The 16238-nt window shown below is 46.3% G+C and overlaps 1 protein-coding gene across 8 annotated transcripts in view; it reads left to right on the top strand.

Moving 5' to 3' along the window:
* Window positions 1–16238, top strand: part of grip1 (glutamate receptor interacting protein 1) — a 451333-nt gene that overhangs the window by 401451 nt on the left and 33644 nt on the right. For all 8 annotated transcript variants that reach the window (XM_045210598.1, XM_045210595.1, XM_045210592.1 and 5 more), the window contains one exon: window positions 10775–10844. In XM_045210598.1, coding sequence (XP_045066533.1) covers window positions 10775–10844 — 70 coding nt within the window. The remainder of the gene's footprint in view (window positions 1–10774; window positions 10845–16238) is intronic.

Genomic DNA, 16238 nt, shown 5'->3' with positions numbered 1-16238 from the left:
GAGAGGAGAGGAGGAGAGATAAACAGACTGAGAGAGAGGAGAGGAGGAGATATAAACAGACTGAGAGAGAGGAGAGGAGGAGAGAGAGGAGAGGAGAGGAGAGGAGAGGAGAGGAGGAGAGATAAACAGACTGAGAGAGAGAAGGAGAGGAGAGATAAACAGACTGAGAGAGAGGAGAGGAGGAGAGATAAACAGACTGAGAGAGAGGAGAGGAGGAGAGATAAACAGACTGAGAGAGAGAGGAGAGGAGGGGAGATAAACAGACTGAGAGAGAGGAGAGGAGGAGAGATAAACAGACTGAGAGAGGAGAGGAGGAGAGATAAACAGACTGAGAGAGAGAAGGAGAGTAGGAGAGATAAACAGACAGAGAGAGAAGGAGAGGAGGAGAGATAAACAGACTGAGAGAGAGAAGGAGAGGAGGAGAGATAAACAGACTGAGCGAGAGGAGAGGAGGAGAGATAAACAGACTGAGAGAGAGGAGAGGAGGAGATATAAACAGACTGAGAGAGGAGAGGAGGAGAGATAAACAGACTGAGAGAGAGGAGAGGAGGAGAGAGAGGAGAGGAGAGGAGAGGAGGAGAGATAAACAGACTGAGAGAGAGGAGAGGAGGAGAGAGAGGAGAGGAGGAGAGATAAACAGACTGAGAGAGAGAAGGAGAGGAGAGATAAACAGACTGAGAGAGAGGAGAGGAGGAGAGATAAACAGACTGAGAGAGAGGAGAGGAGGAGAGATAAACAGACAGAGAGAGAGGAGAGGAGGAGAGATAAACAGACTGAGAGAGAGGAGAGGAGGAGAGATAAACAGACTGAGAGAGAGGAGAGGAGGAGATATAAACAGACTGAGAGAGAGGAGAGGAGGAGAGAGAGAGGAGAGGAGAGGAGAGAGGAGAGGAGGGAGAGATAAACAGACTGAGAGAGAGAAGGAGAGGAGAGATAAACAGACTGAGAGAGAGGAGAGGAGGAGAGATAAACAGACTGAGAGAGAGGAGAGGAGGAGAGATAAACAGACTGAGAGAGAGAGAGAGAGGAGGGGAGATAAACAGACTGAGAGAGAGGGAGAGGAGGAGAGATAAACAGACTGAGAGAGAGGAGAGGAGGAGAGATAAACAGACTGAGAGAGAGAAGGAGAGTAGGAGAGATAAACAGACTGAGAGAGAGAAGGAGAGGAGGAGAGATAAACAGACTGAGAGAGAGAAGGAGAGGAGGAGAGATAAACAGACTGAGAGAGAGGAGAGGAGGAGAGATAAACAGACTGAGAGAGAGGAGAGGAGGAGATATAAACAGACTGAGAGAGGAGAGGAGGAGAGATAAACAGACTGAGAGAGAGGAGAGGAGGAGAGAGAGGAGAGGAGAGGAGGAGAGATAAACAGACTGAGAGAGAGGAGAGGAGGAGAGAGAGGAGAGGAGGAGAGATAAACAGACTGAGAGAGAGAAGGAGAGGAGGAGAGATAAACAGACTGAGAGAGAGAGAGGAGGAGAGATAAACAGACTGAGAGAGAGGAGAGGAGGAGAGATAAACAGACTGAGAGAGAGGAGAGGAGGAGAGATAAACATACTGAGAGAGAGGAGAGGAGGAGAGATAAACAGACTGAGAGAGAGGAGAGGAGGAGAGATAAACAGACTGAGAGAGGAGAGAAGGAGAGATAAACAGACTGAGAGAGAGAAGGAGAGGAGGAGAGATAAACAGACTGAGAGAGAGAAGGAGAGGAGGAGAGATAAACAGACTGAGAGAGAGGAGAGGAGGAGAGATAAACAGACTGAGAGAGGAGAGGAGGAGAGATAAACAGACTGAGAGAGAGAAGGAGAGTCCAGGCCTTACATAACACCACTCTTTTAGTTAGAGTTCCTTTGAGGTTTTAAGTGGGAGTCTCTCAGCATCACAGCATCACAGACTTCCAGAGCTTCTGGATGAACAGAACCAACAGGGGGAATACTTCTGGCCGCATACCCAGGATGGGAGCCCTTAACTTGGCCAGCTTGACTCTGAACACAGCCTCCTGTCCCACCATTGTCCCTCCAAACTTTAACCAGTTGTTTCTCTCTACATATCTCTCCTTCCATTTCCATTTGATTCCTTTATTAAAACTGAGAAGAAGATGTCCATTTTGAGGCAGTTAATTGTTCTGGGGGGGTTTTCAGTCCGAGTTTTATGACACATATTTTTCCTTTGGAAATCCTCCTGGTATGGTTAAACTGAAAGCATACTCTTTTACAGTTGTTCTGCTATGATTAGATTATTTTTGGTGTTAATTCTTGCATATAATATTGTCATCTCTATGACAGTATTTCATCTCCCATAAGGATTTCCCCACATGCTGATCTGAGACGTTGATGCTTGTGTTTTTGTAACGGCTGCTATAAACGTCTGATCATCGTCACAGATGGACATTTCTCTGGATCTCATAAAGAAAGGGCGAGAGAGAGGGTGAGAGAGAGGGGGGGAGACAGAGAGGGTGAGAGAGAGAGAGAGGGAGACAGAGAGAGAGAATGAGAGAGGAAGAAAGAGAGGGGAGAGACAGAGAGAGAGAGAGAGAGAGAGAGAGAGAGAGAGAGAGAGAGAGAGAGAGAGAGAGAGAGGAAGAGAGAGGGGGAGCGAGAGGGGGAGCGAGAGAGGGGGGTGAGAGAGAGGGGGGAGACAGAGAGAGAGGGGGGGAGACAGAGGGGGGGTGGTTTTTGTAAAATTGACTCTTTGTAGTCATAGATACCAGCTCAGCCCAGCACCCCAGAGCACACCATAAACCACACACACACATACACACACACACACACACACACACACACACTGAGAGAGAGAAGGAGAGGAGGAGAGATAAACAGACAGAGAGAGAGAAAGGGTGTGTGAGAGAGTCCAGGCCTTACATAACACCACTCTTTTAGTTCCTTTGAGGTTTTAATTGGGATTCTCTCAGCATCACACAGCATCACAGACTTCCAGAGCTTCTGGATGAACAGAACCAACACACACACACACACACACACACACACACACACACACACACACACACACACACACACACACACACACACACACACACACACACACACACACACACACACACACACACACACACACACACACACACACACACACACACACACACACACACACACACACACACACACACACACACACACACACACACACACACACACACACTCACACACACCCCCACCTACTCGGTCTCCTCTCCTCACCCGGCATCTTATAATTTGTTTACAATCATTTGACTTTTCAAAAGGTCAGTAGAGACGAAGGCGTTTAAAACTCAGTTTGTTTTCCAACCTGCGACCAAGAAGCTGCCCGCCTGCAGAGATCCCTACATGCACGCTCGCCCTCGGTCGCCACAGCGACGGACGCACACGTTTAGCCAGACGCTCCATCAAAAGCAGCGCTCGACTGCGTTGTCATAACAAGATGAATCACTGTCTCCTTTTCAACAAATGTAGGTTTGCATCCCAAAATGTCAATCTATTCACTATATAGTACAGGGCCCATAGGGAGCCATTTTGGGACAATGTCTCAATTTCAACACACTTATTAGTCTTCTCACATTCATCTTCTTCCAAAGTCGGCGAATTAGTCGGTAAAGTTTAAACTTTTATCTCTTTGGAGTTTTGTTTGCTTGGCAAACATAGAGGAGGAGGTTAGATTCCGGGAGAGGGGAGACACATTTCGAGGGTTAGAAAGCCTGTAATTATCTATCTTTTGAAGTGCTCGTCCGCTTATCTTCTGTGAAGTTCCTGTTGACTCTGACTCTGCAAATTCTACAATGTTTGTGTTTTGTTAACTTTGAGGAAGTAGGATTTTGCTGGCTAAGCTTTTCCATCCACCTCGCCACAGTGGGGCTGTGCTCTGCTGGTGTCAAACTGACACACAAGCTGAGGATGAGTCTCAAATGGCACCCTATTCCCTATATAGTGGACTACTTCTGACCAGGGCCCATAGGGCTGTGGCTAAGAGTAGTGCACTATACAGAGAATAGGGTGGATTTTGGGACGCAGCCGCAGTCAGGCTGACATTTTCTCAAGATAATATATACTGCTTGCTTCCCCAATAGTTTCACTGCAGATTGTCCAGGTTCTCTCTAAGCCTCTTTCTAAAACCTCCGCTTGTTTCTAAAACCCCAAGCTCTTTGAAAAGCAAAGAAACCTTATGAAAAGTTGAAATCCTTTACCATTCCTCAGGGCGCTGCAAGGGATTTGAGTTCTATTGAATTTAACAATTGAACATGATGTTCTCAAAAGGAAAAGTTTAGCAGGAGAATCAGAGAGATTTTACTGGGTGTCTGTCATTTTATTTTATTTAACTAGGCAAGCCAGTTAAGAACAAATTCTTATTTACAATGACGGCCTACACCGGCCAAACCATCCCCAAACCCGGACGACGCTGGGCCAATTGTGCGCCGCCCTATGGGACTCCCGATCACGGCCGGTTGTGATATAGCCTGGGATCGAACCCGGGTCTGTAGTGACGCCTCTAGCACTGCGATGCAGTGCCTTTGACCGCTGCTCCACTCGGTCTGTAGTGACGCCTCTAGCACTGCGATGCAGTGCCTTAGACCGCTGCGCCACTCGGTCTGTAGTGACGCCTCTAGCACTGCGATGCAGTGCCTTAGACCCGCTGCGCCATTCGTTCCCCAATTTCTTATTTTGGAACATTCCGTTATGCTGCAGTTTTGGAATATTTTAATTTTCAGACTCAAACAATATGTATGAGTGACTAAAGGCAGCCGAAATCAGAAAGACAGGATTTAGGAGGATAGACTGTTACTTCTGTAAGAAGTCCATAATGCAGCCATGTCAAAGGAGAGCTGTGTTATCCCGGAAGAGAAGCCATCTCATGCCAAACTAACACATTACGCAATGGCGTGCCCTCTGTGTCTCTCCACAGGCTGGCGTGAGGCCAGCTGGCTGTCCAAGGCGTCTTCACCACTCCGTAAGAGAGAGAGAGAGATGGAGGGAAGGAGAGAGAGAGATAAAAGGGAAAAGGGGGGAAGGAGGCTGGGGATGCTCTGCTGCACAGAGTTTTTAATTGTCTGTGACACAGAGAGAACAGGGAAACAGCATCCTGTGAACCGAACCGCGCTCTTGAGGATCTACAAAGGCTCTCTGAAGGGCTCAAGAACTCTCTGGGGTGTCAGCTTCTTTATGTGAGATTTGTTTTGCTGGAACTCTGGGAGTGCGTTCCAAATGGCACCCTATTCCCAATATAGGGGACCGGGGCCCATAGGGTCACAAGTAGTTAACTACACGGGGGATAGGACGCAGCCTGGAGCTTTCACGGCTTCTCTAAGAGTTTTACTGCTGTGGCTGTTTCTCTGTGTGGTGGATAGTTCGTCTATTAAACGACCCTGTAAAGCCTAGCTGGGGTCAGCAGCTCTCTAGACGTCTCGTCTCGTTGAACTCCTCTTCCCTTGGACATTGGCCAGATTATAGTCTCTATAAGGGAGGTCAGAGAGAAGGCTTTTTAAAGAGCAGTAGAAATGCAGCATAGATTCTAAATGAACTTCATATTTTCTCTTTTGGAAACATTCAGTTTTGGAATATTTCTATTTTCACACTCAAACAATATCATGGAAAATCTGAACATACACATCTATCATGCCAAATTCCTATTTTGTGCCTGATATGATGTCAGAAGTGGGATCGTGTGAATTCCCAGTGATGCCATTTGGCCTCAGTGCTGCTACGGTGTAAAACAGAGCAGTTCTACAGTGAAGACACCTGCAGGGCTGGAGGTCTGGTGGCTGGCTCCTGCCAGAGCAGTGCTACACTGAAGACACCTGCAGGGCTGGAGGTCTGGTGGCTGGCTCCTGTCAGAGCAGTGCGACACTGAAGACACCTGCAGGGCTGGAGGTCTGATGGCTGGCTCCTGCCAGAGCAGTGCTACACTGAAGACACCTGCAGGGCTGGAGGTCTGGTGGCTGGCTCCTGCCAGAGCAGTGCTACACTGAAGACACCTGCAGGGCTGGAGGTCTGGTGGCTGGCTCCTGTCAGAGCAGTGCGACACTGAAGACACCTGCAGGGCTGGAGGTCTGATGGCTGGCTCCTGCCAGAGCAGTGCTACACTGAAGACACCTGCAGGGCTGGAGGTCTGATGGCTGGCTCCTGCCAGAGCAGTGCTACACTGAAGACACCTGCAGGGCTGGAGGTCTGGTGGCTGGCTCCTGCCAGAGCAGTGCTACACTGAAGACACCTGCAGGGCTGGAGGTCTGGTGGCTGGCTCCTGCCAGAGCAGTGCTACACTGAAGACATCTGCAGGGCTGGAGGTCTGGTGGCTGGCTCCTGCCAGAGCAGTGCTACACTGAAGACACCTGCAGGGCTGGAGGTCTGGTGGCTGGCTCCTGCCAGAGCAGTGCTACACTGAAGACACCTGCAGGGCTGGAGGTCTGGTGGCTGGCTCCTGCCAGAGCAGTGCTACACTGAAGACACCTGCAGGGCTGGAGAGCTGGTGGCTGGCCCCTGCAGGGCTAGAGGGCTGGTGACTGGCCCCTGCAGGGCTGGAGGTCTGATGGCTGGCTCCTGTCAGAGCAGTGCGACACTGAAGACAGATTTGCAGATGAAGAAACACTTTATTTACGTTTGCTGTCCGAGACAAAATAAGATTTGAAATACAAAGAGGCAAATGGTTATTCCAGCAGGAATCTATTCTTTGCTGTAATCGTACATTTCTCTGACTTCCGGTGCGGTAAACCTTACCCCTGAACAGCCAGCTCCGTTGGTGAGGAGATTGTCCTATTTCATGTTCTTTCAGCCTTCAATATGACCTATCAATAGCACATGAATAAAGAGGTTGGAAGCATGTCGTCTAATACAGTGTATCTTTAAGAGAAGGTGGAATAGAGTCAATCAGTCACTCAGACCACACTGCTGGGTTCCTTTTCCTCTGTCACTGAACAATCACAGCGAGTCTGGCCGCGTTCCCAAGTGGAACCCTATTCCCTTTATAGTGCACTACTTTTGACCAGAGCCCTAGAGTGAGGGAAAAAAAGTATTTGATCGCCTGCTGATTTTGTACGTTTGCCCACTGACAAAGAAATGATCAGTCTATAATTTTAATGGTAGGTTTATTTGAACAGTGAGAGACAGAATAACAACAACAAAATCCAGAAGAACGCACGTCAAAATTTTTATAAATTGATTTGCATTTTAATGAGGGAAATAAGTATTTGACCCCCTCTCAATCAGAAAGATTTCTGGCTCCCAGGTGTCTTTTATACAGGTAACGAGCTGAGATTAGGAGCACACTCTTAAAGGGAGTGCTCCTAATCTCAGTTTGTTACCTGTATAAAAGACACCTGTCCACAGAAGCAATCAATCAATCAGATTCCAAACTCTCCATCATGGCCAAGACCAAAGAGCTCTCCAAGGATGTCAGGGACAAGATTGTAGACCTACACAAGGCTGGAATGGCTTACAAGACCATCGCCCAGCAGCTTGGTGAGAAGGTGACAACAGTTGGTGCGATTATACGCAAATGGAAGAAACACAAAATAACTGTCAATCTCCCTCGGCCTGGGGCTCCATGCAAGATCTCACCTCGTGGAGTTGCAATGATCATGAGAACGGTGAGGAATCAGCCCAGAACTACACGGGGGGATCTTGTCAATGATCTCAAGGCATCTGGGACCATAGTCACCAAGAAAACAATTGGTAACACACTACGCCGTGAAGGACTGAAATCCTGCAGCACCCGAAAGGTCCCCCTGCTCAAGAAAGCACATATACAGGGCCGTTAGAAGTTTGCCAAAGAACATCTGAATGATTCAGAGGAGAACTGGGTGAAAGTGTTGTGGTCAGATGAGACCAAAATCGAGCTCTTTGGCATCAACTCAACTCGCCGTGTTTGGAGGAGGAGGAATGCTGCCTATGACCCCAAGAACACCATCCCCACCGTCAAACATGGAGGTGGAAACATTATGCTTTGGGGGTGTTTTTCTGCTAAGGGGACAGGACAACTTCACCGCATCAAAGGGACGATGGACGGGGCCATGTACCGTCAAATCTTGGGTGAGAACCTCCTTCCCACAGCCAGGGCATTGAAAATGGGTCGTGAATGGGTATTCCAGCATGACAATGACCCAAAACACACGGCCAAGGCAACAAAGGAGTGACTCAAGAAGAAGCACATTAAGGTCCTGGAGTGGCCTAGCCAGTCTCCAGACCTTAATCCCATAGAAAATCTGTGGAGGGAGGTGAAGGTTCGAGTTGCCAAACGTCAGCCTCGAAACCTTAATGACTTGGAGAAGATCTGCAAAGAGGAGTGGAACAAAATCCCTCCTGAGATGTGTGCAAACCTGGTGGCCAACTACAAGAAACATCTGACCTCTGTGATTGCCAACAAGGCATTTGCCACCAAGTACTAAGTCATGTTTTGCAGAGGGGTCAAATACTTATTTCCCTCATAAAAAATGCAAATCAATGTACAACATTTTTGACATGCGTTTTTCTGGATTTTTTGTTGTTGTTATTCTGTCTCTCACTGTTCAAATAAACCTACCATTAAAATTATAGACTGATCATGTCTTTGTCAGTGGGCAAACGTACAAAATCAGCAGGGGATCAAATACTTTTTTCCCCTCACTGTATGGGCCCTAGTTAAAAGTAATGCACTATGTAGGGAATAGGGTGCCATTCTCTGGTCTAAAGTAGTGCACTATGTAGGGAATAGGGTGCCATTCTCTGGTCTAAAGTAGTGCACTATGTAGGGAATAGGGTGCCATTCTCTGGTCTAAAGTAGTGCACTATGTAGGTAATAGGGTGCCATTCTCTGGTCTAAAGTAGTGCACTATGTAGGTAATAGGGTGCCACTTGGGATGCAGGCCTACTAGCGGTTGTGGAGATTTAATTGTCAGATGGACCAATTGCTCAACTCACACAGCTCAGACAACAATGACAATTTGCTCTCCCAAAGCCAAGGCTTGTTGGAGAAGATCTGACTGTGGCTAAAGGTACCCTGAGGCAATTTCCTGTGTGGGTGTTTGTCTGTGCGTGCGTGTGTGTGTGTGTGTGCATGTGTGTGCATGTGCAAGTGTGTGTTTGTGTGTGTGTTCTCTGTTTGGTCCAACCACCACCACCAGAACCCATTGTTTCCTGTAGGCTCGAGGCTGAGGAAATGGGTCTAATTCGGGTTTCAGCAGGGTCAGCTAACCAACTCTCCGCCCGAAGGAAATAAGTATCTGCAGTGCAGCCATAGAACTAGAAGTCATTCTGCAGCCATAGAACTAGAAGTCATTCTGCAGCCATAGAACTAGAAGTCATTATGCAGCCATAGAACTAGAAGTCATTCTGCAGCCATAGAACTAGAAGTCATTCTGCAGCCATAGAACTAGAAGTCATTCTGCAGCCATAGAACTAGAAGTCATTCTGCAGCCATAGAACTAGAAGTCATTCTGCAGCCATAGAACTAGAAGTCATTCTGCAGCCATAGAACTAGAAGTCATTCTGCAGCTTTGCCTGCAGGATTTTCCACCACTGTCGACATCACGGTTTCTCCCAGGAAACTATACACACAACAGTAGCAAAATGGCAGTAACTGTCTTGGTGTAGTTCCACTAGTTAATTTAGTGGATACCTCGCATGATGTCTCTAGTGTTCTGCAGGTGCCCCCCCACCCCCTCACCTCTACCTCCCTGCTTGCTCATTGGACAAGTAACCATCTTACTCTAGTGCCTCCAGTTAAAATAGTGGCCTCCCTGCAGAATGTGCATACACTGACAGGTTGACCGTCTACCCCCTCCACTGTTAACCCCATCAACAGCGCTGATGTCTCCACAATAACACAAAGCAGTCCCTGGCTTCCACACATTAACATTCACAACATACCCGGGCCACAGAGATGTGACTCTTTCAGAGCAGGCAGACATGACATCTCTACTGTCTCTCCTGTCTCTCCTCTGACAGATAGATAGACTCAGGAAGCACCTGCAGAATTACAATAGGGCTGAGTTTGCAATTTGACAGGTAAAGAGCAGCAATAATGAAAGGCAGTGCTGTGGTTTTGTCAGCTGAGATGAGGAGGTAATGTGGTTTTCTGTGGAGTGAAACTGTTGAGCAGAATACAAGATGGAGTGGAGTACAGGAGAGGGAAGGAGAGGAGAGGGGAGTGGAGGGGAGGGAGGGAAGGAGAGGAGAGGAAAGGAGAGGAGAGGAGAGGAGAGGAGAGGAGAGGAGAGGAGAGGAGAGGAGAGGAGAGGAGAGGAGGAGAGGAGAGGAGAGGAGAGAGAGTACAGGGGAGGGAAGTTGTTTACTCAAAACAGATATCCTTCATCCCTTCCTGTGAGGCACTCAGCCCAACCATATTTTAGACTGATACGCTTTTCATCAACTTTAAAGGCTGCATTTACACAGGCAGCCCAATTCTGAGATTTCTTCCACTAATTGCTCTTTTGACCAATCACATCAGATCTTTTCACATCAGATCTTTGTCATAGCTGATCAGATTGGTCAAAAGACCAGTTAGTGAAAAAAATATCAGAATTGGGCTGCCTGTGTAAATACAACCAAAGAAATGAATGAGATGCCATTTTCATAACTTGGTTTTGTTAATTGTATAAGGCTGTGGTTTTGTCTCTCTCTCTCTCTCTCTCTCTCTCTCTCTCTCTCTCTCTCTCTCTCTCTCTCTCTCTCTCTCTCTCTCTCTCTCTCTCTCTCTCTCTCTCTCTCTCTCTCTCTCTCTCTCTCTCTCTCTCTCTCTCTCTCTCTCTCTCTCTCTCTCTCTCTCTCTCTCTCTCTCTCTCTCTCTCTCTCTCTCTCTCTCTTTCTCTGCTCTTAGCTCCGTCCAGTAGGAAACCTGGGGACGCTCTCATCATTTCCGACATCAAGAAGGGCAGCGTGGCTCACAGGTAAATACATCAATCAATCAACCTGCTCACAGGTAAATACATCAATCAATCAACCAACCTGCTCACAGGTAAATTATCTGAAACATACAACATGCACCACATCAAAACTGTTGTCTCAGTGTTGAACTCCACACCACTACACTATGAATGTTCCTCTGCACACCACTACACTAAACTACACTATGGAAGATTCACATATACAGTACCAGTCAAAAGTTTGGACACACATACTCATTCCAGAGTTTTTCTTTATTTTTACTATTTTCTACATTGTAGAATAATAGTAAAGACATCAAAACTATGAAATAACACATATGGAGTCATGTAGTAACCAAAAAAGTGTTAAACAAATCAAAATATATTTTATATTTGAGATTCTTCAAAGTAGCCACCCTTTGTCTTGATGACAGCTTTGCACACACTTGGCATTCTCTCAACCAGCTTCACCTGGAATGCTTTTCCAACAGTCTTGAAGGAGTTCCCACATATGCTGAGCACTTGTTGGCTGCTATTCCTTCACTCTGCTGTCCAACTCATCCCAAACCATCTCAATTGGGTTGAGGTTGGGTGATTGTGGAGGCCAGGTCATCTGATGCAGCACTCCATCACTCTCCTTGGTCTAATAGCCCGTACACAGCCTGGAGGTGTGTTTTGGGTCATTGTCCTGTTGAAAAACAAATGATAGTCCCACTAAGCGCAAAACCAGATGGGATGGCGTATCACTGCAGAATGCTGTGGTAGCCATGCTGGTTAAGTGTGCCTTGACTTCTAAATAAATCACAGACAGTGTCACCAGCAAAGCACCCCCACACCATCACACCTCCTCCTCCATGCTTCACGGTGGGAACCACACATGCAGAGATCATCCGTTCACCTACTCTGCGTCTCACAAAGACACGGAACCAAAAATCTCAAATTTGGACTCATCAGACAAAAGGACAGATTTCCACCGGTCTAATGTCCATTGCTCGTGTTTCTTGGCCCAAGCGAGTCTCTTCTTCTTATTGGTGTCCTTTAGGAGTGGTTTCTTTGCAGCGATTCGACCATGAAGGCCTGATTCACGCAGTCCCCTCTGAACAGTTGATGTTGAGATGTGTCTGTGACTTGAACTCTGTGAAGCATTTATTTCCACTGCAAATTCTGAGGCTGGTAACTCTAATGAACGTATCCTCTGCAGCAGAGGTAACTCTGGGTCTTCCTTTCCTGTGGCGGTCCTCATGAGAGCCAGTTTCATCATAGCACTTGATGGTTTTTGCGACTGCACTTGAAGAAACTTTCAAGGTTATAGAAATGTTCCGTATTGACTGACCTTCATGTCTTAAAGTAATGATGGACTGTCTTTTCTCTTTGCTTATTTGAGCTGTTCTTGCCATAATATGGACTTGGTATTTTACCAAATAGGGCTATCTTCTGTGTACCCCCCCTACCTTGTCACAACACAACTGATTGGCTCAAATGCATTAAATAGGAAAGAAATTCCACAAATAAACTTTTAACAAGGCACACCTGTTAATTGAAATGCATTCCAGGTGACTACCTCATGAAGCTGGTTGAGAGAATGCCAAGAGTGTGCAAAGCTGTCATCAAGGCAAATGTTGGCTACTTTGAAGAATCTCAAATATAAAATATATTTTCATTTGTTTAACACTTTTTTGGTTACTACATGATTCCATATGTGTTATTCCATAGTTTTGATGTCTTCTGTCATGGAGACCGCCGAGGCTGCTCCTCCTCCTTGCTCGGGCAGGCTTCGGCGTTCGTCGTCCCCGGAGTACTCAATCAATCAATTTTCAATCAATTTTATTTTATATAGCCCTTCTTACATCAGCTAATATCTCGAAGTGCTGTACAGAAACCCAGCCTAAAACCCCAAACAGCTAGTAATGCAGGTGTAGAAGCACGGTGGCTAGGAAAAACTCCCTAGAAAGGCGAAAGCCTAGGAAGAAACCTAGAGAGGAACCAGGCTATGAGGGGTGGCCAGTCCTCTTCTGGCTGTGCCGGGTGGAGATTATAACAGAACCATGCCAAGATGTTCAAAAATGTTCATAAGTGACAAGCATGGTCAAATAATAATCAGGAATAAATCTCAGTTGACTTTTCATAGCTTCGATCATTAAGAGTTGAAAACAGCAGGTCTGGGACAGGTAGGGGTTCCATAACCGCAGGCAGAACAGTTGAAACTGGAATAGCAGCAAGGCCAGGCGGACTGGGGACAGCAAGGAGTCACCACGGCCGGTAGTCCCGACCGTATGGTCCTAGGGCTCAGGTCTCTCAGTTGGCTTTTCATAGCCGATCATTAAAGAGTTGAAAACAGCAGGTCTGGGACAGGTAGGGGTTTCGTAGCCGCAGGCAGAGACAGTTGAAACTGGAATAGCAGCAAGGCCAGGCGGACTGGGGACAGCAAGGTGTCATCATGCCCGGTAGTCCTGACGTATGGTCCTAGGGCTCAGGTTCTCAGAGAGAAAGAGAGAACGAGAGAATTAGAGAGAGCATACTTAAATTCACACAGGACACTGGATAAGACAGGAGAACTACTACTAGTAGTACTAGCTACTACCGCTTGATGTTTTCGATGGTTGTTTTGTCTAGTTGGTGCACCTGTCTCGTATTCTGTCTTGATTATTTCTCCTATAAGTTCCCCTTTGTTAGGTTTGCATTTTGTGTGTTATTGTCCGCCTGTCTAGCATGTTTAGGTTCTGTGTCCTTGGCCTTAGTGGGTATTTTACGCACTCGCGTATTTGTTACACCTCTTGTGTTTTTGGGAGGCTGTTATTTTTGTGTGTACCTTACGAAGTATTGAGTAAAGTCGTCTTGACTATTCTTCTGTGTCCTGCGCTTGACTCCACCACCGCATCCACATCAGAATCCTGACACTTCACTATTATTCTACAATGTAGAAAATAGTAAAAATAAAGAAAAACCCTGGAAAGGGGAGTAGCAGTAGCTATGAGTTGTGTGGAGCACACAAATACACACACAAATACACACACACAGACACACACACAGACACACACACAGACACACACTACAGACATAGATGTAGTTTAAACCCATTCTACTGTTCTGTGTCCTCTGGAGTACAAGTCTCTGTGTTTACATCCAGGCCTGTCACCTAGGCGACGGAGCATTCTGTTTACCACCAGGGCTCTAACTAATTAGCCCACATTCTCTCTCTACCCTCGTTTTTCCAGGCTTTACGCAACTAACACATACTCATTCAAGGGTTTTTCTTTATTTTTACATTGTAGAATAATAGTGTCAAGGTGTGCTGTATGTGGAAGGTGCGGGAATCAGGCGCAGGACACAGAAGCTTCGTACAACAGTCTTTAGTGATCAAAAACACAAGCAAAGGTGCCCGGAGACGAGCGATACGCACACATGCGTAAACAAACAGGAAAATATATAAGCGCACACAAAGTGCGAAAACCTCTCCTAAACACAAGGAGGGAAAATAAAACCAACACGACGACAGGACGCTCAATAACACACAACACATGACTAACAAAACGAGAACTTATAGGACACATAATCAACGCTAACTAACCACAGGTGTACAACAATCAGACAAAAGCAAACGAACACAGAAACATACAACGGTGGCAGCTAGTACTCCGGGGACGACGACCGCCGAAACCTGCCCGAGCAAGGAGGAGGAGAAGCCTCGGCAGATTCCGTGACAAATAGTGAAGACATCAACAATATGAAATGTTTACATTTTACATTTAAGTCATTTTGCAGACGCTCTTATCCAGAGTGACTTACAAATAACACATATGGAATCATGTAGTAACCAAAAAAGTGTTAAACAAATCAAAATATATTTTATATTTGAGATTCTTCGAAGTAGCCACCCTTTGCCTTGATGACAGCTTTGCACACTCTTGGCATTCTCTCAACCAGCTTCATGAGGTAGTCACCTGGAATGCATTTCAATTAACAGGTGTGCCTTCTAAAAAGTTAATTTGTGGAATTTCTTTCCTTCTTAATGCGTTTGAGCCAATCAGTTGTGTTGTGACAAGGTAGGGGGGCTATACAGAAGATAGCCCTATTTGGTAAAAGACCAAGTCCATATTATGGCAAGAACAGCTCAAATAAGCAAAGAGAAACGACAGTCCATCATTACTTTAAGACATGAAGGTCAGTCAATACTTCACAGAGTTCAAGTCACAGACACATCTCAACATCAACTGTTCAGAGGGGACTGTGTGAATCAGGCCTTAATGGTCGAATTCCTGCAAAGAAACCACTACTAAAGGACACCAATAATAAGAAGAGACCTGCTTGGGCCAAGAAACACGAGCAATGGACATTAGACCGGTGGAAATTTGTCTTTTGGTCTGGAGTCCAAATTGGAGATTTTTGGTTCCAACCGCCGTGTCTTTGTGAGACACGGTGTGGATGAACGGATGATCTCTGCATGTGTAGTTCCCACCGTAAAGCATGGAGGAGGAGGTATTATGGTGTGGGGGTGCTTTGCTGGTGACACTGTCTGTGATTTATTTAGAATTCAAGGCACACTTAACCAGCATGGCTACCATAGCATTCTGCAGCGATACGCCATCCCATCTGGTTTGGGCTTAGTGGGACTATCTTTTTTTTTGGAACAGGACAATGACCCAACACACCTCCAGGCTGTGTGAGGGCTATTTTACCAAGAAGGAGAGTGATGGAGTGCTGCATCAGATGACCTGGCCTCCACAATCCTCCGACCTCAACCCAATTGAGATGGTTTGGGATGAGTCGGACGGCAGGGTGAAGGAAAAGCAGCCAACATGTGCTCAGCATATGTGGGAACTCTTTCAAGACTGTTGGAAAAGCATTCCAGGTGAATCTGGTTGAGAGAATGCCAAGAGTGTGCAAAGCCGTCATCAAGGCAAAGGGTGGCTATTTGAAGAATCTCAAATATAAAATATATTTTGATTTGTTTAACACTTTTTTGGTTACTACATGATTCCATATGTGTTATTTCATAGTTTTGATGTCTTCACTATTATTCTACAATGTAGAAAATAGTAAAAAATTAAGAAAAACCATTGAAAGAGTAGGTGTGTCCAAACTATTGACTGGTACTGTATGTTTACCTTGGCTGTGTCCCAAATGGCACCTATTGCCTATGAGCCCTGGTCAAAAATAGTGCACTATATAGAGAAAAGGGGGCCATTTGGGACGCAGCCCTGGTAATTATGCTGAACGGAAGATGAGGGGAATTGGGTTATGCACTGATCAGTGATTCTGATTCTCTCCCCAAAGCACCCAGTCCTATTGTATCAGGGTATTAGTTACCTCTGCCAAGGAGACAGAGGAAAGCAGTGGGGAGTTAGGATGTGATTCTAGCTTACATTCTGCTGCTGTATTAGAGTGTCGTTCTACATCTGTGTTGCTTGCTGTTTGGGG

Source organism: Coregonus clupeaformis, chromosome 4 (assembly GCF_020615455.1).
Source record: "Coregonus clupeaformis isolate EN_2021a chromosome 4, ASM2061545v1, whole genome shotgun sequence".
Lineage (NCBI taxonomy): Eukaryota > Metazoa > Chordata > Actinopteri > Salmoniformes > Salmonidae > Coregonus > Coregonus clupeaformis.
This window is presented reverse-complemented; position numbering and strand designations above follow the sequence as displayed.